A 25,306-nucleotide genomic window follows, 5' to 3' on the forward strand; every position below is an offset into this window, starting at 1 on the left:
GTATTACCTAGTATATCCCTGTATGTTGTGGTCATTCAGGTGCTTATCTAATAGTTTTTTGAAACTATTGATGCCCAACCCCCCCCCCCCCCCCTTTGAGACCACCGCCTCTGGAAGCGAATTCCGCATCCTGGCCGCTCATATAGTAAAGCACCCTCTACATAGTTGATGGTTAAACCTCTTTTCTTTTAATTTTAATGAGTGGCCATGTGTCTTGTTAAACTCCCTTCCGCGAAAAAGGTTTATCCCTATTGTGGGGTTACAGTACGGTATTTGTAAATTGAATCGTTTCCCCTCTCAAGTGTCTTCTCCAGAGAGAAGTTCAGTGCTCGCAAACTTTTCTTCATAACTAATATCCTCCAGACCTTTATTAGCTTTGTTGCGCGTCTTTGTACTTGCTCCATTTCCAGTACAGTAAAAACCTTGGATTGCGACATAATTTGTTCGGAAACAATGCTTTTAATCCAAAGCACTTGTATATCAAAGTGAATTTCCCCCATAATTCAAGGAAATTCAGACGATTCGTTCAGCAACCATTTATTCATAAGTCCTTCAGTTATAGTCCATATAAAGATTATAGCAATGTGATGTCCAGCAGGAGCCACAGAGTATAAAAGAGAAGAGAGGCGCCTCCAAGTGTAGCAATATGTTGCACCTTCATTAAAATGTAACCATATTGCACATTTAGAGGCGCCTCTCTTCTCTTTATACTCGTTTATGACATTGCTTGTATATCAAGTCAAAAATGTAGCTTGTCTTGCAAAATGCTCTCAAAATAAATTCCTCTCAAACCAAGGTTTTACTGTACATCCTTCCAGAGGCCTGGTGCAAAGGAACTGACCAGAATTCCCCAGGTGAGGCTGGACCAGAGTCTTGTAGAGTGGGAGAATTATCGCTTTATCCCTGGAGTTAATCCCTTTTTTAATGCATGCCAATATTCTGTTTGTTTTGTTAGCCACAGCTTGGCATTGCATGCCGTTGCTGAGCCTGTTATCTACTACGACCCCCAGGTCCTTTTCCATCCTAGATTACCCAAAATAAATTAAATGGGATTGGCCCCAGCACAGAACCCTGGGGGACCCCACTACCTACCCCTGACCATTCCGATTAATCCCCATTTATCACCACCCTCTGAACTCGCCCTTGTAGCCAGGTTTCAATCCATGGACTCACCTTATGGTCCATGCCAACAGACCTTATTTTGTACAGTAAACGTTTAAGGGGAACTGTGTCAAATGCTTTTGCAAAATCCACAACGTCTACTGGCCTTCTTTTATCCAGCTAAACCATATCACAGTATGAATCCTACCAGATTCTCAAAATATTTGATAAAATAAAACAAAATGGGATTCAAAATTAATAAACATAAAAAAATTGGGAAATTTAAAAAAAAACTTAACATTAAAAAAAAGTTTAAAATAAAAGGAACAAAAATAAATTAATCTTAAAACATAAAACCAAAAAAATAAAATCCTAAATTAACAATTTTACAAATAAAATATTTGAAATACAGTATGGAAAAACACAAACTATTCATAATTAATACTAAAAAGACTGAAAGAGACAACAATGAATTCACAAATTAAAAAAGAATGTGCGCATACGGCAAACCTAAAATAAATCATCTATCACTAATAAAACTATTGAGGTCAAATAACTCTCTATTCATCACCAACACTTTGTTTATGGACATGGATAAAGGATCCTAACCTTTTTTAATGAATGAAATGAAACTTCGGATTCTAATTCTATATTCTAATGTGATTGACAACTATCCAAAGGTTCCTACCCGAAGGTTGAAATAGTTTCTTGTAAGTAGCCTGTCCTGATCTTTAAATATTTCTAAAATCCAGAAAAACTATCTGTTCCCGTACTGATGGGCTAAGATAATTTTAATGTTATTTTTTATTTTTTTAATTTACTATCCATTCTCACTTAAACCAGTGCTTCTCAAATAGTGGGGCGCGCCCCCCTGGGGGGCCGCGAGGCTCCGTAAAGGGGGGCTCGTGTGACCTGGCAATATCCCCCCGTTTCCAGACAGTGGCGGAACTACGCCATAGCGACCAGGGCCGGCCTGTATCGTGAATGATGTGTGCGGGGATGCTGGGGATGCTGATCTGCACGGCACCCCGGCGCTGCACAGGGGGGGGTGTGGCGCCGACGCGCCCGAAGTGTCTGACACTGTCTGGTCCCCTTGGCACGCACGCCCTCCCTCCTCCGCGTCTCGGGTCAGGTGGTAGCGCGGCGCCGTTGCGTGCATGCGTAAGGCATGCAGTTCAAATTCTAACGGCGGGACCAGGACGGGACTGACAGACTGCCGCCTTACACAGTGCGCTAAAGTAAAGGTAAGGCCGCCCGTCCCCTCCACCTTATCCAGCAGGCTGACAGGTGTCATCCCTCCTCCCACCTCACCTGTACTCCAATGAGGAGGACCAGTTTATAAAAAAAAACGTTAAAAAAAAAATGTAAAAATTGATCTTTTGTTGAAAAAAAAAGGAAAAAAATAAAACGCAGAGGTGATCAAAAACCAACGTGCAGTTGTCAGCTTAAAGTGGAGGTTCACCTAAAAACCGTATAGAGCAATAACAATTTTATAGACAAAAGATACTATTTACAGTCGCGCGGGGGGGCCCGAAATGTTTTCTTCTTCCTAGGCGGGGCATGACAGAAAATAATTGAGAAGCACTGCCTTAAACTCATCAAAGGATAGATATATATATATATATATATATATATATATATATATATATATATCATTTGCCTCTTTTTTTGATCAATTGTCCAATTTTTTTTTGAAAATGGGATTTCTATTAAACAATTGGGTACGTATCGGAGTCTGATAATTGTCTTTCCATCTCTTACTGATAGTAATATTACTCATGACTCCAACCCACCCCCCCTTATCCGCAGGGCGAAATACTACATCTTTCTTTTGTTAAATATTTTCAATACCCTTCTTTTTTTTTTTTTTTTTTTTAACCACTGGGGTAGTTCACGCTCTTATTTTCAGATTTTTCTAAATCCTCAACAACCATATTCGGAACACCTCTAGAAAATGTATTATCACTATTAGCCCCGTACACAAAGGTCGGACCGAACCGATGAGAATGAACCGAAGTTCAGTTTCATTGGACCAAACCGACCGTGTGTATAGGCCATCGTCTGTTTTCCTTCGTCCCAAAATTTTAAAACATGCTTCAAAACCGAAAAGATGGACCGCTGCCCCGATCGACCAAACCGAGTGGTTAGTACAGAAAAGCATCGTTCAAAACCCGCGCATGCTCAGAATCAAGTCCGACGCATGCTTGGAAGCATGAACTTAAGTTTTTTTCAGCACGTCGGTGTTTTTACGTCACCGCGTTCTGACCCGATCGGATTTTTGAACTGATGGTTCCAGACCATCAGGCCACTTCAGCGGTGAACCGATGAAAACGGTCCGTCGGACCATTCTCATCGGTTTTGTCCCGACCGTGTGTACGGGGCCTTAGAAAGGGGTAGAGAAGCATCCCATCTCTCTCTGAAGGGGGGTCTAGTGTCAGGCTTAGACAAAGTATTTATTTTGGGTTAAGAGTGCGCATACATTTTTGTACCTGAAACATAACTATCAAATTTATTAAGTTTTCTTTACAGGGGCATACTTTAAACACTTGCAGCCCTGCCTCCGTCATTATACTGCGGCAGGTCAGCACGATCCACGAGACCGTTACAGCTCTACGTCGGCTCCTTTAAGCGGGATAGCAGGTGCGTGCGCCTACTGCACAGTGGGGGTGGCCAATGCTCATGAACCGCGACCACGTGAGATCCCGCACACGAGAAGAACAGGGACGTGTGGTGTGTGTGTGTGTGTGTGTGTGTGTGTGTGTGTGTAAACACATACATCCCTGTTCTGTGAGAAGATGCAGATCGTGAGTTCTTATTTGCTAGGAGACCACGATCTGTCCATCTCCTATAGTGGAGTCCCCTCTCCCCACAGTGGAACACACACTAGGGAACACAGTTAACCCCTTGATCGCCCCTAGTGTTATCCCTTTCTCCCTGCCAGTGAAATTTTTTATAGTAATCGGTGCATTTAACCACGTTAACGACCGCCGCATGTACATATACGTCCACAAAAGGCACGTACAGGCTAGATGGGCGTACGTGTACGTCCCTGCCTTTCCGCGGGTCAGGGGTCCAATCGGGACCCCCCCCCCCCCCCTGGTACATGCGGTCGGAAATCGTCTGGGAGCGATCCAGGATGAGGGGGCGGCTATTCGTTTCTAGCCGCCCCCTCGCGATCGCTCACCAGAGCTGAAGAACGGGGAGAGCCGTATGTAAACACGGCTTCCCCATGCTTCACTGTGGCGGCTGCATCGATTGTTGTAATTTCTTTTATAGGGAGACACAATCGATGACGTCAGACCTACAAGCCACACACACCCTACAGTTGTAAACCCACACTAGGTGAAACATAACTCCTTCAGCGCCCCCTGTTGTTAACTCCCAAACTGCAACTGTCATTTTCACAATAAACAATGCAATTTAAATGAATTTTTTGCTGTGAAAATGACAATGGTCCCAAAAATGTGTCAAAATTGTCCGAAGAGTCCGCCATTAATGTCGCAGTCACGAAAAAAATCGCTGATCGCCGCCATTAGTAGTAAAAAAAAAAAATTAATAAAAATGCAATAAAACTATCCCCTATTTTGTAAACGCTATAAATTTGCGCAAACCAACCGATAAACGCTTATTGCGTTTTTTTTTTTTTACCAAAAATATGTAGAAGAATACGTATCGGCCTAAACTGAGGGAAAAAGTTTTTTATATATTTTTTTGGGGATATTTATTATAGAAAAAAGTAAAAAATATTGATTTTTTTTTCAAAAACTGTCGCTCTATTTTTGTTTAATAGCGCAAAAAAATAAAACCGCAGGAGGTGATCAAATACCACCAAAAAAAGCTCTATTTGTGGGGAAAAAAGGACGTCAATTTTGTTTGGGAGCCACGTCGCACGACCCCGCTGCAATTCTCTGTTAAAGCGACGCAGTGCAGAATCGCAAAACCTGGGCATTTAGCTGCATTTTGGTCCGGGGGCTTAAGTGGTTAATAGCACTGATCGCTGTATAAATGCCAGTGGTCCCAAAAATGTGTCAAGTGTCCGCCATAATGTCGCAGTCCTGATAAAAATCGCAGATCGCCACCATTTACTAGTAAAAAAAAATAATGCCATAAATCTATCCCCTATTTTGTGAGGCTATAACTTTTTTGCACAAACCAATCAATATACGCTTATTGCAATTTTTATTACCAAAAATGTGTGGAAGAATACATATTGCCCTTAACTGAGAAAAAAATAGCTTTTTTAACTGCTTGCCGACCAGCGCTGCAGTTATACAGTGACAGGTCGGCTCTGCTGGGCGAGATCACGTAGATCTATGTGATCTCGCCGTTTCAGGCCAATAGGGGCGTGTGTCGCCCCTGACGCGCGTAAACACACAGCTCCCGGTCCTGTCAGGGGGAGAATTACCTTATTGTCCTGTTCATACAATGTATGAACAGCGATCTGTCCATTTCCCCATGTCAGTCCCCACCCCCCCCTTTAGTTAGAACACACCCAGGAAACATAATTAACCCCTTCCTCGCCCCTAGTGTTAACCCCTTCCCTGCCAGTGGCATTTTTATAGTAATCCTATGCATTTTTTATAGCACTGATCGCTATAAAGATCGCAAGCACTTTTTTTGAATATTTGCACACTGGATGATTTGATCATTTATTGATCTACTTCAATCGGTCACCAGTTTATCTTTATGAACTTTGAGTCACTTATATAAATTTAGTGGACTCATTTATTTGTTTACACAATGAATTCATTAAGTTTATATTCTATATGATCTATTTAGTAGCGCAGCACTGTTTTTGTTTATATATTTTTGCAAGTTATGAGCGTTTGGTGTTTTTTAAGTCCCTTTCTATGTACAGTGGTCAGAAACCATTGACATTCATTGAATGTCTTCCAAAAAAAAATTGTACAATGTAAAAAAAAGTATGTGTGTATATATACAATGGATATAAAAAGTTTACACACCCCTGAAAAATGTCAGGTTTGTTATGTAAAAAAAATAAAAACCTTAAATAATGTGGTTGCATAAGTGTGCACACCCTCTTATAACTGGGGATGTGGCTGTGTTCAGAATTAAGCAATCGCATGCAAACTCATGTAGACTACCTTACACCTTTGAAGGTACTGAAGCACCAGAACAATGGAAACGCCCTCAAAATGAGCCTTTTTTGGAAAGTGAACACCCCAACGTATAATCTGAGACATTATGAGTCTTTTAAACTGAAATGTGGAAAGAAAATGAAAATGCTTTATTTTATTTTTTTTTACACAAAGTTGACCATTTATAAGAGATTACAGCACGTGGCCAGTATGGTGATACCACATGCCTTTTTCACAGCCTGCCACATACAGAGGGCCCAACGTGCAGGGAGCACTATCAGATGTTCTATGGGCATACATTTCAAATCTAATTTGACTACCTATAACACTTTTGTGAGGCACGGATGAGCACTGTAGTGGCACAGATGGGCACTGTAGTGGCACGGATGAGCCAGGTCAGCAAGTGGTTAAAAATGCAGGAAAAACACGTGTTTTAGCTAGAGTTTCTTCAAGCTTACACTTATTTTAGATTTTTCTCGCCTGCATGAGACCTAAATTGATATTTTTTCAGGTTGAACTAAAAAGCAGTGGTCTGATGTAAAATTAACAATCCAGGATGTGGTTTTCTTTTTTGTTTTTCTTTTTTTTTATGGTACAAAGTGCACCAGACTATTTCTTTCTTTTCCTCCTTGTTTTATTTGTAATTTTTTAAAAGTTGATTTAACTATGGCAAGCCGAATTTTTTTTTTTTTTTCATCACCTTTTCATCTTTATTTCGATATTTTTTGTTGTGCTGATCAGATTAACATTTTTAGAAATCCAAACTGATGTAGGCAGTTGAAAACATCAAAGACCCATTGGACAACAACATTCAATAAGAAATTATAAAAAAATAGGTTATACAAGCCAAGCTTACCTAACTGGAACATATGTCACTTGCCTGTTTGGGTGTTTAGCTCAAATCAATCACAATGAGTGTAGCAGTGCATAGTGTTATAATTCTGAGGTTTTTTTTTTTCATACATTACACAGAGTTAGGCTAACATTCATTACCTACTGGGTTATTCTTCTTCATCAGGTGAATGGACACTGGTAGACTAAAGATCTTTAGACAGGAAGTGATCCCCTATATAACCCCTCCCATACAGGAAGTTACTTCAGTTTTTTACAGTGTCTGCAAGGTGGATGGCACGGTTGTTTGAGCTCTCTGAGCTCCAGGTCTCTAGTCCCACAAATGGTTCTTAAATGAATCAAGGGATTGACCAATCGGATCCATTTGACACAGGCTTTTTATGCTTAGATAAATGGTACCTGAGCCTCGCAAAGAAGACTCAAGATCCTGCAAGGTTTTGCCTGTAATGTTGATTCCGTGCGCTGGACCCTGCAAAGTGGAATCCTAGAAACTACAGCGCTAAGGCATTCCTGCAGGGTGCTGTATAGGTCCAAGGGAGTGGACCCTAAACATGAAAAGGGTACTCAGTCCTTGAAGGTCCTCAAATGACAGGAAACCTGCTGTGAAGGGTGTTGATTGGGCTCTTAGGTTTCTAAGCTGACCTGCGCCTGGACGGGTAAGTGAAACCCCCTTATTTACTTATTGTGAAGTGTCCCAGTGATTGTAACAATCAGTCAAGCTAGCTAAAGGCTGGACACCTGTGTGGGGTGACCATACTGTGGAGTTTTTGGGCTAGCTGTGGGTGTTTGCAAAGTGTATCTTTTTTGCTTGTATCGCCAAAGCGTCGCTTGACCTGGCAGTTTGGTGGCTATGATGCACGCGGCTTTGCCGCACATGCGTAGTAGCCTTATCTGGATGCGCGAAGATTTGCGTCTTGCGCGAATACAGTCACGCCTGTCCGCCGGGACTGTGCATGTGAGCATGCACAAACTTTCCGGCACACACCCAGCTTATTTAAGCTGTGTAGGCCAATCATGCAGTGCTTCCAGAAGGCAGCTGTGGGCACTTGCAGCAGTTACCCAGGTCACATGAGTCACCAAGTGTTGCTTGGCAGGCTATGTTGCTTAGCCAGATTGTTGCATAGGGGCTTGGTGAGCCCTATTAAAGGGTCTCCCTTCTGAGGTGTGTTAAATCTACACCCAGGTACTCGCTTTTTGTGGCATGTAAATGTCTTCAAAAAAGAGGAGTGGGACTAACACTACAAGGAAGGGCACACCTATGTCATCAGGTCCTGATGTACCTTAAAGACCAGAGGCTTCAGGGCAATCTGAGCCGCTGTGCCTATCTGGTAATGTGCCTACAGTCAACGCTGCTGCTTCACCCTTTATTGCCAGGGAGGAACTGTCCCCAGCCCTAGCTGGGTTAGAGCACATGATTGCTGGCATGATTGCCTCCATCCCGCAGGGTGGCAAGAAGCGTGACAGATCCCCCTCCCTGGAGCCTCCTTGTCTAAGATGATAGTTGAGATGGGGAAGAGCTAAAATCTCAGGATTTAGTGGAGTGCCTGGCAGATGAGTCTGCTTCCGATCAATCTGGACAAAAGGAGATCCAGTTCATGTCTGCTTCTCAGTTGCAGAGGAGTTCATCCTGACTGACCAAAATGGCTTGTTCTGCCTTTAAGTTGCCTCTTAAAAATTCAGAGGTGACTGAGCCTCCCTGGTCCACTTGGGATACCTGAGGCCTCTTCAGGCCGCACTGGCTTTCCCCCTACACCCCCTGCTGGAACAGGTAGTGTATGCTGATTGGGAATATTATGACAGGATTTTTGTTCCTCTTAAGAGGTTTTTCTCTTTTATATCCCATGGATCAAAGGTTTGTTAAGAATTGGAGCATGCCAGTCGTAGATGCAGCAGTCTCTCTGCGCGAGAGCCCGTACAATAACGTCGGCTCTCTTTGCGGGCACTCGTCCATGACTCCCGTGCGGGGTGCCTGGCGGGCGCGATCGCCGCCGGGCACCCGCGATTGCTCGTTACAGAGCGGGGACAGCTCCCGGTCCTGTCAGTGGGAGAAATGCCTGACCGTCTGTTCATACATTGTATGAACAGCGATCAGCCATTTCCATAGTGAGGCCACCCCCCCTACAGTTAGAACACACCCAGGTAACATACTTAACCCCTTTCCCGCCCCCTAGTGTTAACCCCTTCCTGCCAGTGGCATTTTTATAGTAATCCAATGCATTTTTATAGCACTGATCGCTATAAAATGCCAATGGTCCCAAAAATGTGTCCGCCATAATGTCGCAGTACCGAAAAAAAATCGCTGATCGATGCCATTACTAGTAAAAAAAAAATATATTAATAAAAATGCCATAAAACTACCCCCTATTTTGTAAACGCTATAACTTTTGCGCAAACCAATCAAACGTTTATTGCGATTTTTTTTTTTTTATGAAAAATATGTAGAAGAATACGTATCGGCCTAAACTGAGGAAAAAAATTTTTTTTATATATTTTTGGGGGATATTTATTATAGTAAAACGTTAAAAATATATATTTTTTTCAAAATTGTCACTCTATTTTTGTTTATAGCGCAAAAAATAAAAAACCGCAGAGGTGATCAAATACCACCAAAAGAAAGCTCCATTTGTGGGAAAAAAAGACGCCAATTTTGTTTGGGAGCCACATCGCACGACCATGCAATTGTCAGTTAAAACGACGCAGTGCCGAATCGCAAAAAGTGCTCTGGTCTTTGACCAGCAATATGGTCCGGGGGTTAAGTGGTTAAACAAGAACTTATCCGGTGGATAATGCACGGGGCTTGAAAGACCCTGTTGACAAGAAATTGGAGTCATTATTAAAAGCTTCCTTTTCTTTTGGCAGTTCAGCTGTTGTGCAGCAATTGGTATCTGCCAGTCCGTAAAGGATCAGGTCAGAAGGCCTGATAGGCCTAACCAGGAGGATGATCTGCCTGAAAGTAAGACAGATATTTCTCGAGCGCTGGGCTTTGCTGTTGACGCCTTTAAAATTATTCAATACAGCAGGTTTTTCTTTGGCTCTCTTGTCTGTACATATGCACAGACTGGTCAGCCAAGCTTTCTTATTAAAAGGTACTGGCAGGTTTCCCTTTTCAGCGGGAAGGCCTATTGGTGATCATTTTGACGAATATATCCGAAAGGATTTCCAGAGGGAAGAGTTCTCTACTTCCTGTGAAGAAAAGCACCAGGCGTCCCTCGATTAAAACTTCAGGGACTGCTTCCTCAAATGTCTCAGTGCCAAGGCAGTTCTGCCACCAACAGGGCGCTAGGGGCAAGCCCCAAGATACTTCTTGACCCAGCACCAAGCCCTCCTTTTGAGGAGACACCCCCACTCTATCGGGTGGGGGGGGAAGGCTGCTGCACTTTGCAGACATTTGGAAAACAATAATTCAGGATGAGTGGGTCACCTCAATTATAGTGCACGGTTACAAGCTGGAATTGCAGGAGGTTCCCCCTCAGAGGTTTTTAAGATCCAGCGTTCCCCTAGATCCTCCAAAAATAGATTTATTGCTTCAGGCACTACATCATTTAGTGCGAGGAGTGATTGTACAAGTTCCTGTATGCGAAGAGCGAACCTGTTTTTACGGTTAAAAACCAAACTGGGTCACAGGGCCCATTTTTGGACCCAAGATCCCTGAACCAGTATCTACCAACCCAGTTTTTTCGGATGGAGTTTGTCCGCTCAGTTGTAGCCTTGTTCCAGATGGAAGAGTTTTTAGCCTCCATCGATATATTAAGGACACGTATTTACAGGTACCAATCTTTCAGCCTCATTAGAGGTTCATGCGATTTGCAGTAGAGGAACGTCATCTTCAGGTTGTGGCTCTACCCTTCGGGCTTTCTACAGCTCCCCGGTTGTTTACAAAGGTCCTAGCACCAGTACTGGGTCTTTTAAGGGCCCAAGTGATCTTGGTGCTTGGGTATCTGGACAATCTCCTGCTTGGAGATCACTCACTACAGGCTCTACAACAGCGCATAACATGTACAGTGTGGTATTTGGATAGCTTAGGCTGGATCATAAATACTGAAAGGTGAACCTTTAGACCAGCTCAGTCTAAAGTATTTAGGTCTGATCCTAGATAAGGTCTTTCGTATGTCCGGTTCCATTCCAGGCCTTTACAACAAGACATCTTGTTGGCTTGGAACAGAGTACAAGCCCTGGATTATCCAATGATGTTGTCTCCTTGGGCACACTTAAGTCTAAACTGGTGGTGGTTGCAGGATCAGAACCTGCAAAGGGGAAGATCCTTCTTCCCTGTAACTTGTAGAGTACCGACTACAGATGCCAGTCTCTCAGGCTGGGGAGTGACCCTAGAAGGGCTCATAGCTCAGGAGAAATTGTCAAGGACAGAACAGATCCTGCCCATCAACATCCTGGAATTTCGGGCAGTACAACTGGCCCCAAGGTCCTGGTCGGTAGAGCTTCAGGACTGCCCTATCAGGGTTCAGTCCGACAATGCCACTGCAGTGGCCTATATAAACCACCAAGGTGATACCAGGAGTCGTTCAGCTCTGAAGGAGGTGAACCACATACTAGCCTGGGCAGAGGGACAGGTGTCGATTCTATGGACGGTTCATATCCCGGGAGTAGAGAACTGGAAGGCAGATTTTCTCAGCCGCCAGCAAATCTGCCCAGGGGAATGGTCCCTTCTAGGAAATTTGCCAAGTTGGAGATGGCCGGAGGTCGACCTACTGGCATCCAGGTTCAACAAGCTACAGCAGTTTGTATCTCAAACAAGAGATCCTCTGGCAATCAGAGCAGATGCTCTGGTAGTTCAATTTGGCAAATACTCCCTGGTTTATGCTTTCTATCCAGTCCCTCTCCTTTCACATTAGTTGCTCAGAGAGCGGGTGTTCCAGCCGTTCTGGTGGCACCAGCCTGGCCTAGAAATTCCTGGTTCCCAGAGATTGTGACACTGACAATAGACGGGGCATGGACGCTTCCACGGTGCCCGGATCTACTGTCTCAAGGTCCTATATTCCACCCCAATTTACAGTCTCTAAATTTGACGGCATGGCTATTGAAGCCAGGGTGTTGGACTGTGGCATCTCGGGACCAGTGGTGGTTACCCTAGTGAATGCTAGAAAAGCTGTGACTAGGAAGATCTACCATAAAGTCTGGAAGACTTATATTGCTTGGTGTGAAGTCAAAAAATTGCATCCTCGGAAATACGGGATTGGGAGAACTCTTTTCTACAGTCCGCTGTAAGAAATCAAATTTGTTTTGAGTACAATCGGGTCAAGTTTCAGCCCTATCCGTATTCTTCCGAAGGCCTTTTGCCCTCCTGTTCACTGGCCTGAACCTTTATTCAGGGGGCAACTCACTTACTTAACCCTATTAGGTCACCTATGTGTCCTTGGGACTTAAACTTGGTGCTGTCTGTGTTACAGAAACAAACATTTGAACCTATTAAGGAAATTCCTTTAGAGCTGCTGGTCACGCAACTAGCCTTCCTGATGGCTATCACCTCGGCTAGAAGGGTGTTGGAATTGGCAGCCCTTAATGCAGGGAACCGTACTTGATCCTTCACCACGACAGTCGTTTTACGACCTTTTCCATGCTTTTTGCCAAAAGTGGTGTTGGCCTTTCATTTAAATCAGGACATTATTTTGCCTTCTTTTTTCTCTCAGCCTCGTTCAGCGTAGGAGAGACAACTGCGTTCTTCTTTGGACCTTGTCCGGGCAGTCCAGATTTATTTGTCTGTATCTGCAGAGATCCACGGATCAGACTTATTTTGTTTTTTGTTTTACCAAAGGGACAAGAAAGGGCAGGCAGATTCCATTGCCAATTGGGTCCGTCAATTGGTACTTCAGGCCTTTGGTCTGAAACGTAAAGCTCCTCCCTTTTAGGGTGAGAGCTCCTTCTACCAGGGGTGTAGGAACCTCCTGGGCTTTTCACAATCAGTTGTCTGTGGCTCAGATTTGTAAGGCTGCTACCTGGTCTTCAGTGCATACGTTCACAAGATTTTATCAAGTGGATGTCCGAGCAGCTGAGGATTCAGCTTTTGGCTGCAGTGTACTGTGGGCTGCCCTATAAAATCTGATGGCTTTTGTTTGGCAGGGTGTCTCCCTCCCCTCAAGGCTATTGCTCTGGGATGTTCCAGTAGCTAATAAATATTGGCCTAACTCTGTGTCCCATGATGTATGAAAAAGAAAATATATATTTTTTTTCATCATGCTTGCCTGTAAAATCCTTTTCTTTAAGTACATCATGGGACACAGAGCTCCCTCCCCTCTTTTTTCAAGGATTCATTGCTTGTTACAAAACTGAAGTAACTTCCTGTATCGGAGGGGTTATATACGGGATCACTTTCTGTCTAAATCCTTTGGTCTACCAGTGTCCATTTACCTGGAGATGAAGTATAACCCAGTAGGTAATGAATATCAGCCTAACTCTGTGTCCCAATAATGTGCTAAAAAAAAAAGGATTTTACAGGTAAGTATGATGAAAAAATCCTATTTTTTATTTAGCTCCACCCAGTTAACACCAGAATCAGAAGATGCAAAACCCTTATGAGTTAAAAAAAAAAGGCTTCCTGTTAACTACAATTTATATATGGGACACGTTACACAATCAAAATGATTGGAAATGTAACACTCTCTAATGCCTCTACTTGACCATCAGTATTTCCCGCCAGGGAAGAAGAGTTTTCTGTTCATGACTACCACAGCATCCTTGGCTACTGCATTGTGTTATTTGGGACTCAAACCTCATGCCATTGGGGGATTTGATAAAAGCATCACCCATATCTCTAATGGACAACTAATTGAGTGAATTTCCGTCCTAATCCAGTACAATTCATTAGAGAATTGAATCCATTTTCCACGCGTCTACTCCTCCCTTTGCGTTGTGTATCCTTATTCTACTGATCCCTACAATGCCCACAAGGATCACAGTTTCTAGATTACTTGTCACGAGTTGGATTTCTGCTATTTCACCGAAAACAGCAGACGTAAACTACAAACGCCTAATGCGATGGCACCTCTCTCCTGTAAAATTAGAATCCATCTGGAGAGTTCTCTTTTTGTGTTGGAGAAATTGTGGGGAGACAACCACCCATGTGCACATTTGGTGGCACTGACTACTTATCCGATCTTACTGGAATAAGGTGCTACTACTGATGGTTTTCCTTAGTAGAGGTGGCTGCTGCAACACCCGACAGCCGATCCGAAAATTGGGTGGGGTGTTTATATATCAAGTCAGCAGCTAAAGTATTTGTAGCTGCTGACTTGCCTCCCCCCCCCCCCCCCCCCCCCCCCCCCAGGTGGAAATACTCTTTTTACTCGCATTCAAGGCCTAGCTCTAGACCCAAACCCATGGACCATCTTCTTTCATTGTACAAATGATTCAACAGGCTGATATAAACATTCAGTGCGCATCTCCAAGCATCACAATAACATGTGAATAAAAAAGTAAAAAAAAAAGCAAGGGAAGAGGCGCCTCTAAGTGTAGATGTTTTAACGTAATTTAATATGTAAAAGAGTACAGGCAACTCACATTTAAGAAGATAAAAATAGGCATTGTACAGGTTTCTTTAGAGGTGGTCATCAGTTCTGTCACTTGTGGTCCTTCTTCTGCTGGGCACTTGTGCTGAGCGAAGCTGTTTTTTACCGATGTAGGGTGTTAAGGCCGGCGGCGGTGGGGAAGAAAGCTTGTAGGCCAGTCAAACAAAGTGGAGGTGTTGTAGCAGTAGGATGGCACTGGTGACGTCACTGGATTATGCGACGCGTTTCCTGAGCGTACGAACTGCGGTGGTGCGGCAGTCGCGCTCCTTTATCAAGCTCTAATAAAATAAAAATCTAATCTAATAAAAAAGTCATAAAGTACACATAGGAGTATGAATATAAAATATAATATTGTTTTAACGCAGTCCAATAAGTAAATTAAATCTCCCAGTGAAGCATTGTGCTGCATCTCCAAAACAAACCAACGTGTAAAGGTGCTTAACAAGTTGCCTTCACCACATATATTCACACCTTTTACCAGACAGTGTGGTTTTCAAGTTATAGCGATTAATTACGCCTAAATAGACATCCAGCCAGTGGAATCACGTCAGTCCGAAAATAAAGCCAACCACAAGATTGAGGATAAAATGACTCGCTGTGATCCTCAAGCAGATGCAAAAAGAGGACACTTCATAGTGCAGTATATTTTAAAACCTTAGTTTAATATGGTAAAAATGCGCTAACACTTAGAAGATAAAACAAGAGCGCCAACGATACAACCACAGCCGTGGTCTTCACCTGCCAGTTTGTGCATGATGACGTCAGATGCGGCTCCACCCAACACGTTTCTCCGTAATAGGTGTCAACTTGGAAAGGAGTCTCCTTTTCCAGTTGACGCCTATTACGGAGAAATGCGTTGGAGCCACATCTGTGACGTTATCACGTACGAGCTGGTGGGTGAAGACCGCGGCTGTGTGTGTAGTGTTGGTGATCTTGTTTTATCTTCTAAGTGTAAAGTGCATTTTTACCATATTAAGCTATGGTTTTAAAATATACTATTAAGTGTCGTCCTCTTTTTGCATCTACGTGAGGATCACAGCGAGTCATTTTATCCTGATCCTTGTGGTTGGATTTATCTTCGGGCTGACCTGATTCCACTGGCTGGATGTTTATTTAAATGGGATTGATCGCTATAACCTGTGAGCCACATTGTCCTTAAAACAAATTTATCATTATCCCTTTGGTTGGATTCTTCGTTGAGCTGACCTGATGCCACTGGCTAGATGTCTATTGAAAAGTGATCTCTATAACTTGAGAACCACATTGTCTGGTAAGAGGAGTGAATATATGTGGTGAAGGCAACTTGTTAAGCACCTTTACACATTGGTAATATTGCAGCTCTCAGGCCTTATTATTATTTCATTTTTGATTATTATTTTCATTTTATCACATCAAAGTAATTGTGTGATGTGGGGGGTAAGCGCAAAGATTTTTATATAAACCCACATATTTTGAACGCTGCTAAATTCCTCTTTCCCACCTGCCCATCAGTAAGTGGTTTAAAAAAATTGATGAAGTCTTTCTCAAATTTTTCGACCCTCATCTTACTTCCACAGCAAAGTATGGGCCTGTTGGTTTATTTTGAAAGCATCTTCGACATACGTTGAAATTGTCACTCATTCTGCCAACCAATAAGGTTTAAATAAAGATGTGTTTACTTATTCAGCTAACCCTGTTCTCAGCTGCGCAAGACCAGAATTCCCCCTCTCCTTTCTTCTTTCCTCTCCCTTCCCTTTCTTTTCATGTCCCCTCTTCTCAACTACAATTTATATGTATCCTTACCTTGATGTACATGTATTTATCTGCTTGTTCCCATATCCTTTCAGAGGATTGTTTACTCTCCTATTCAAATAGTTACAGAACAATATGTAAGTTTCCCTTTTGCTGTATTACATGTTAAATCTACTTTATCACTTGACCTCTGGAAGGTTTTTACCCCTTTCATGACCAGAGCATTTTTTTTTGCTATTCAACACTGTGATACTTTACCTGGCAATTGCACGGTCATGGAACACTGTACACAAATTGCATTTATATCATTTTTTTCACGCAAATAGAACTTTCTTTTGGTGGCATTTGATTACCTCCTGGGTTTTTCATTTTTTGCGACGTAAATGAAAAATTACTGAAAATTTTGAACAAAGTTTCTACTTCCTGTTAAAAATAACATATTCAATAAAAAAAAAAAAGTTCTTTATATATTTAGGCAAATATTTATTCTGCTGCATGTCTTTGGTAAAAAAAATCAAAATCCCAATAAGTGTTTATTGGTTTGCGTGAAAGCTATAGCATCTACAAACTATAGGATATATATTGGAATTTATGCAGCTATGACACTATGCTGGTAATAGAGATGATCAGCAACTTATAGTGGGACGCTAACGGACGCTGGATGGGTGGTACACTGACATCAATAGTGACAATAATACTGTGGTCAGTGCTGGTACTGTACTAATGACACTGGCTGGGAGTGAGGTTAAAGGGGTTGTAAAGGTTTGTTTTTTATTTTCTAAATAGGTTCCTTTAAGCTAGCGCATTGTTGGTTCACTTACCTTTTCCTTCAATTTCCCTTCTAAATGTTTTTTTTTTTCTTTGTTTTCTCTGAATTTCTCACTTCCTGTTCCTCCTCAGCCCAAATCCCTCATCTGTACATCAAAGTATTCAGATCGCCAAAAACGGGAATACTGTCACTTTTTGGCAGCCGAGTTAACCCGGAAATTTCTGGCTTTGTGGCAGTGACTCTTTAGCCGGCGGAAGTGCCGGATCGCAGACCGGGTCTCCCGGTGGGATGGGAGGCCCAGTAAGAGTGGCGGGAGGGGGGACGTCCCCTCCCGCTCCTCCGGTATAACCGTCGCATCGGCTGTTATCCCTGAACAGCCGACCGCCCCGCCCGCTCTAAAAAATTGTACCGTTGCAGCTGCAATCATCATCCCGGTATAACCCCCTAAAGCCAAGGCCGCATATCTGTATGCACTTGGCGGGAAGGAGTTAAATAAGATTTAGGATTTGTAACTTATATAAACTTTTATATAGGAAGTATTCATATTTTTTACCATTTAGGATGTAAAAGCCTGCCCATTGAAATGTGAGCATTTCTTTCTTCACCTAGGTCCTGGCAAAATGTCTATTGTGTTTTAAAGAAGGGTAATCTGGGATTCTACAAAGATGCCAAGAGTGCAGCAAGTGGCATTCCGTATCATGGTGAGGTTCCTGTTCAGCTTGGTGGTGCCCAGTGCAGTGTAGCCCATGACTACAAGAAGCGCAAGAATGTCTTCAAGCTAAGGTATGCACTATGTCTACAAAATGACATTTTATTTGTGATTTATTTGATAAAAATTATGATTGACAATAGATATAGGTCTATAGCAGAGTTACAGTGCCAAGAATTAAAGTTGGTGCAATAATTGTGATGTCAACTATACAATACGGTGCAATCAAATGTATAAACATCTAAAAATGCAAGCCATAAATGATCAACTAATGTATAAACTTTTTTGTGCAAAATGTAACGCTTTCCAAGAAAGTGTATTAAAATTTCTAAATGGCAACTGCATAAAGACCGCCCAGAAATGTCTCTGATTACATCACCCATGTTTCATGAAAAGGTGAAATCCGCAAATGTAAATCTTTAAAATGTTACTAAACCTGTGTAATATGAAAATAGTTCAAGTGCCCACGACTTATAAATCTTCTTTTTACATTAAAATACTGCCACTATATACCTTTTTGGATGATCGGTATACCATGGTTACATGATAAAACTGCACAGTTTCTCCAGTGCTAAGAGTTCAGCAAGGAGGAGATTTTCACTACAGCCTGTATACACGGCCACATGTGTGATTTCAATATCATGTGACCTAGCTAGCTCTGAGATCAAGTTAATGTTCTCTCCGGCATAAAAGACACAATTGAGCATGTGCAGGTCGGCTATGCTGCCTGTGTTAGCTGGCCTTCCCCAGATAGACAGTGCAGGAAGGGGAGGATCTATGCATACAGGATAAAACAGCCTTTCTTTATCGTACATTACGGGACACAGAGCCTAGTAATTACTAAGTGGGCTATATTCCACCTTCAGGTGCTAGACACTGGTGTAATCAATTAGACAGGAAGTTTCCTCACTATATAACCCCTCCCATACTGGGAGCACCTCAGTTTTTTCGCCAGTGTCTAAGGTGTTGGTCACAAGTGAAGATGTGCTCTGAGGAGTTCCACTGGAGGGATCCAAGCCTCCATAAAGAACAGATCCATCCAAAGTGCCTTGGGCCAAACTGGATGGTACCTGGGGCCTTGTATCCGAAGCACAAGGTTTTTGCCTGTAATGCCTCTCTTCGGAGGGCTGGATCCTGGGTTCCAGTGCTTTGGTCAGACCCAATACCAAAAGTTTTTCTGGCAGGGTGCGATACGGGTCCAGGGGTGTGGTGATCATGACCATGGACCCCGGTCCCTGAAGGTCTGTTGACTTAGCCCGTGATGATTGGTGAAGATTGGGTCTGTCTGTGCTCAGCAGTTTCCTGCAGCGGGGATAAAACAAGTGAAGACAATCCTAGGTAGCTGCATGTCTGATCTGTTTTCCGCCACTAGAGGCAGTAAAGAGACATACCTGGTGTTTCGCTTACCATGCTCTCCAGGAATGAAAGGGGTGTTAAAGGGGTTGTAAAGGAAAAACAATGTTTTCATAATAAGCGTCCTTTACCTGCAGATATTCCTCTTTTCACTTCCTAATTGTTCGTTTTTGCTCAGAAGTTGCTCTATTTCTTCTCTGTTCTGTTCACTTCCTGCTTGTCTGATTTTACTGACCACCGTGAAGGGAGGCTTTACTGCGGTGGTCAGTAACGTGCTCACCCCCTCCTGGGAACTACATCTGTGTGGCAGGATGCTCTTTACGTGTTAGAGACTTCAAGGAGGTGTGAATTACTGGGTGTGCTGCAATTCATACTGGGAAATGTAGTTCTTACATGAACGAGCGATGCAAACCAGGAAGTGAATGAGAGAACAGAAACTAGAATGCCGGAGGTGATATAGGTGAAGGAATTTAATAGGTATTTACTGTTTTTTAACAGAATAATTACACTATTCTTTCTGTCTACCTTGCAGACATTAATTTTAGGCATATTTTATTTTTCTAACACCCTAGAGAATAAAATGACGGTCATTGCAATACTTTTTGTCACACCGTATTTGCGCAGCGGTCTTACAAGCGCACTTTTTTTGGAAAAAAATCACTTTTTTGAAATAAAAAAATAAGACAACAATAAATTTGGCCCAATTATTTTATATATTGTGAAAGATAATGTTACACCGAGTAAAATAATACCCAACATGTTACGCTTAAAAATTGCGCCCGCTCGTGGCATGGCGTCAAACTTTTACCCTTAAAAATCTCAATAGGCGATGTTTAAAAAATTCTATAGGTTGCATTTTTTGACCTACAGAGTAGGTCTAGGGCTAGAATTATTGCTCTCGCTCTAACGACCGTGTGTGGTTTGAACACCGTTTTCATATGCGGGCGCTACTCGTGTATGTGTTCGCTTCTGCGCACGAGCTCGTCGGGACGGGGCGCTTTTTGTTTTCTTATTTTTTTTTATTGATTTTATAATTTTTTACACTGGAAAAAAAAAATATTTTAAAAAATGTATCACTTTTATTCCTATTACAAGGAATGTAAACATCCCTTGTAATAGAAAAAAGCATGACAGGTCCGCTTAAATATGAGATCTGGGGTCAAAAAGACCTCAGTTCTCATATTTAGACTTAAATGCAAAAAAAAAAAAAAAAATATGGAAATTTTGTCATTTAAAAAAAATGACGACAAAAAAAATGTCTCTTTAAGACGCTGGGCGGCACTGACGTTTTGCCCAGCAATGCTATGAGGACGGGTGGGGGCCATCAGGCAGCAGCACCCGATCGCCTCCGCCGCTACCCATGGCTCCGGTAAGCGGCGGAGGGCGCGGGAGGGGGGGCTGCTGCCGTTACCGAGATATCCATTTTTAAAAACAGGACGTATATATACAGTGGGCGGGCGTTAACCCGTTAAGTTCCTCTGCTTTTAGCTTAGGACTTTCGTCTCTCTGTAGAAAAGGTTCAGGGGCAGGAATATAAAAGGGCACTAGGGTATCGCCACTTGAATCTGGTGGCTCTTAGCATGCCTGCATGATACCATCCTCCCCTGTAGAGACTTGAGGCAGCCACAGGTTGAGCCATCGGCCCTGTCTAGCATTGCAGCCTCCCCCAACATTGCAGCCACTCTGCATATGTCTGTTTGGATGTTTTTTGCATTGCATTTGTTGGTCTATAAGAGGTTAACTGCTATATTTGCAGCATCCTCACACGAAGCAGAAACCAGTGTGTGCCCCTTTGCCTGCTCTAAATCCTCAAACAAAAGGATTTAAAACACCTGAGGATGAAATTTCACTGTCAGAGGACAGGGAACAGGTTCATTCACCAACACTATATTGCTGTTCAGCTTTTCACACTTAAAGGGATTGATTTCCCAGACAAACACAATGCTTCAGGATTTACTTTTTTACCCATGGTCTCTGTCTGCTCCATTATTGGATCAGCTGATATCTATCAAGTCACATACTGAGACAATTGGGACCATTCACCTTCACCCATGCCATGTCTGCCGCCTGGCGTCCTCCCTGGGGGTATCTGTGTCTGTGTCCCCCCCCCCCCTCAGCTCCTGTGCCACACTTTGGCTGCTGCTGTCCATTTGGGGGTTCAGCAATGGAGACACTGGTTTCGTTCATTGATACATCCCATCCACCCCTGATGAGCGAGCAATGATCTTGCGAAACGTGCGTCGGGTTCTCTGATGCGTGCATTTGTATATACTGCAATGTTATAACATTTGTATCAATTTTAATTACTCTTATGTGCAAATCCATTGGCCGAGCTATTATGCTGTATTATTCATATATGTACATTTATTTTAATAAAAAATTATACTGTTACTATTTTTGTTACTCAGTGGCAAACTGTGACCACCTCATTTAAAGTCCCAGGGGTGGCTCTTTTTCTGCACAGCCTAACGAGGAGGAGCTATCGGAAGCCTCACAAGTTCTGGAGTTGCAAGTTGCAGCTGCAGTATTTTTCAGAGATTCATACTGCAACTTACCCTCAGCCTAGACGGTCAAAGCCTCTGTCTCCTCCTTGGAGTTTAAAAAAAAGAAAATGTCTTTAAGGTTGCTAGAAAAAACTCCACAGGATCCTCATCCTGGTGCTGGCTTCAGGCTAACCAAACACACAACAGTGGGATTCACAGTTGCTGGTGCACATTGCTAACGCACAACAGCAATATCGCTTGATTGCGGAAACGCATGTCTGCAAAGGATAACTTCCTCTTTACTAGTCCGCATGTTTGCATAAAATACATGAGTTTGGAATGTTCAAATGCATGTGGGGTAAAAATAAGTAACAGAACATGTTTTATTGTTGATCACATAAAGATACATGTTTCTGTTTGTATGGGTTTACACGTTTTTTACATAGTCGCATGAGGATGCTTGGTCACATTAACCACTTAAGCCCCGGACCAATATGCAGCCTAAAGACCCAAGGTGTTTTTACAGTTCGGGACTGCGTCGCTTTAACAGACAATTGCGCGGTCGTGCGACGTGGCTCCCAAACAAAATTGGCGTCCTTTTTTCCCCACAAATAGAGCTTTCTTTTGGTGGTATTTGATCACATCTGCGGTTTTTAGTTTTAGCGCTATAAACAAAAATAGAGCGACAATTTTGAAAAAAAAGCAATATTTTTTACTTTTTGCTGTAATAAATATCCCCCAAAAACATATATAAAAACATTTTTTTTCCTCAGTTTAGGCCGATACGTATTCTTCTACCTATTTTTAGTAAAAAAAATCGCAATAAGCGTTTATCGATTGGTTTGCGCAAAATTTATAGTGTTTACAAAATAGGGGATAGTTTTATTGCATTTTTATTTTTTATTTTTTTTTTACTACTAATGGCGGCGATCAGCAATTTTTTTCGTGACTGCGACATTATGGCGGACACTTCGGACAATTTTGACACATTTTTGGGACCATTGTCATTTTCACAGCAAAAAATGCATTTAAATTGCATTCTTTATTGTGAAAATGACAGTTGCAGTTTGGGAGTTAACCACAGGTGGCGCTGTAGGAGTTAGGGTGCACCTAGTATGTGTTTACAACTGTTTGGGGGTGTGGCTGTAGGAATGACGTCATCGATCGTGTCTTCCCTATAAAGGGAATGACGCGATCGATGCGCCGCCATAGTGAAGGACGGGGAAGCCGTGTTTACACACGGCTCTCCTCGTTCTTCAGCTCCGGGGAGCGATCGCGACGGAGCGGCTATAAACAAATAGCCGCGCCGTGGTCCCGGATCGCTCCCCGAGCGGACCCGACCTCCGCATGTAGCGGGGGGGGTCCCGATCGGACCCCCCACCCGCTAATAGGCGAGGACGTACGTGTACGCCCATGTGCCTGTACGTGCCATATTGTGGACGTATATGTACATGCGGGGGTCGGGAACTGGTTAAAGTGCTTAAGTCGCACGGAGAGGATTATTTGCACAGAAATGCTAAAATCGCATAAAATGCTGAATCCCACAAGGTTGCCGGATCACACAAGTCCTTGATTACCCAAGGATACTTGGTTACACAGAGAGGCTTGTTTTCACAGAAATGCCTAAAATCGCACAATCGAAAATGCTGGATCGCACAAGAGTCCTTGGTCACACAAGGGTACTTTTCCCGCAGAGTAGTGCTTAAAATGCATAAGATGTCCGATCGCATGAAAAATGCTGAATCGCATAAGGATGCATGGTTGCTTAAAGTTGCATGGTTGCTTAAAGTTGCACGTTTGCCTAGATTTTGCATGGTTGTATAATAAGGCATGATAATTTAAGTTTCCTCAATTATACAGGATTCCTTGTGTTTACATAGGAATACATGTCTGCATGGGTACAGGTTGCTCAATGTTGCATAACACGTTCATAAACGCTTGCTTGCAAGATGCACATTCCATGACACACATGCTATATGTATGCATGTATACAGCGCGCCCTTTTTTGTTTTGCCTAAAACATATTTTTATGAATTCATGCTTCCATGAACACATGCTTCCATAGAGGCATATTGCTTTAACACTTGCCACATACACATATGGGGAGCCATTTGCATATGTGTTTATTTACATGGGACTGCAGAGGTTGTCTGCGTTTTGCAAGGGAACAGCACTGTCTCCAGTTGGTGGTCTTGCCCCTTGGGTTAGCCACCATGCCCGGGTTAACAGGGTGTTATTGCTCGCCTCTTGCATGTGTAAAAGCCCAGGGTATAGCAGTAATGGCATACCGAGGCAAACTCCTGCTGATGGATCAGTCAGTAGCATGGCTGGACCTAAGGGTGTCCAGCATGGTCAAGTATCTGGAACTCCTGAGTTATGGATCCCAGTCTAAAGGTACATTCTTTTGTTTGAAAAGAAGCTTGGAATGTTTGGGACACAACCCAAAAAGGAGTTTTTTTTTTTGGCCTCGGACAAGATCATCGCTATGAGAAAGCTGGTCTATGTGGTCAAAGCAAGGAACAGTTCCTTAGATTTGCCTTTTGCTTAAGGTGCTAGGGAAGATGGAGGCTTCGTTCAAAGCAGTTCCCTATGCTCAGTTTCATTCAAGGCTGATATAAACATTATTCTGTCGGCCTGGAATGAGTGGATCCTAACCTAGCATTATCCAAAGAGTCTGGTCCCAAGGATATGCTGGAATTTCAGTTGGTGGTTCTTAACCAAAAGATTGGCAGAAAGGAAGATCCTTCATGCCCGTTACCTGGGAGGTGGCAGGCTACGAAGGCTGGCCTCTAGGGATGGAGGCCAGGCCTGGAAGAGACCACTGCCCAGGGGAAGTGGTCAAGCTCCAAGTGAGCCTTTTCCGTCAGCATTCTAGAGCTACTGATGGAGCATCTGGTTTATGGGCCTGGACGTTTAGGTTGCAGGATTGTTCTGTCAGAGTACAATCCGACAATGCCACACTAGTGATTTACTTTGTTTACCAAGGAGGCACTAGAAGTCACGCAGCCAGAGGGAAGTAAGCCATATTCTGGCTTGGGCAGAGGAGCTTGTACCTTGCCTATTGACATACGACATTTCATGGAATGCAGAATTGGCAGGCGATTCTCTGGAGCCATCAACAATTGTTCCCGGGAGAATGACCTCTACACCCCGAATTTTTGCCAGAGAAAGGGTACCCTGTCCATAAAATGTATTGGCGTCCAGGTTCAACAAGGAATTTGAACAGCTTTGTGTCAAGGACAAAGGGTCCACTCGCATGCGGGACAGATGCGTTAGTGATCCTGTGGGACCAGTTGTCACTGCTTTATGCGTTCTCTCCCTCCAGTGCCACGACTTTTGTGGCTTCTATGCAACATCAGAGGAGAGCGGAAGCCGGCCGAATTGCTCCGGCATAACCCAGACGACCTTACTGTGCAGGATTAGTAAAGGTGGTAGTAGAGGACCCAGGGTCCCTTTCATCTTGTCCATGCCTACTTCGCAAGGGGGTATTACATCCTGTCTTGCAAACATGGGAATTTAATGGTCTGGCGGTTATAGCCCGCATTCTTGAGAATCGGGGCTTTCAGAATCAGCGGCAATTACCTTGATTCATACAGGAGAGCTGGCGTCCATGATCATGTATCATAGGATCTGGAAGGCCCATGTTCCTGGTGTGAAACCAAGGGGTGGCACCCTTGGAAGTATGTCAT

The 25,306-nt window shown here is 43.1% G+C and overlaps 1 protein-coding gene across 1 annotated transcript in view; it reads left to right on the forward strand.

The window, feature by feature from the left end:
- SPTBN2 (spectrin beta, non-erythrocytic 2) overlaps positions 1 to 25,306 on the forward strand; it is a 904,339-nt gene that overhangs the window by 825,535 nt on the left and 53,498 nt on the right. Inside the window, 1 exon segment of the mRNA XM_040328797.1 lies at positions 17,682 to 17,855. Coding sequence (XP_040184731.1) covers positions 17,682 to 17,855 — 174 coding nt within the window.

This window comes from Rana temporaria, chromosome 11 (genome assembly GCF_905171775.1).
Source record: "Rana temporaria chromosome 11, aRanTem1.1, whole genome shotgun sequence".
NCBI classification, from domain to species: domain Eukaryota; kingdom Metazoa; phylum Chordata; class Amphibia; order Anura; family Ranidae; genus Rana; species Rana temporaria.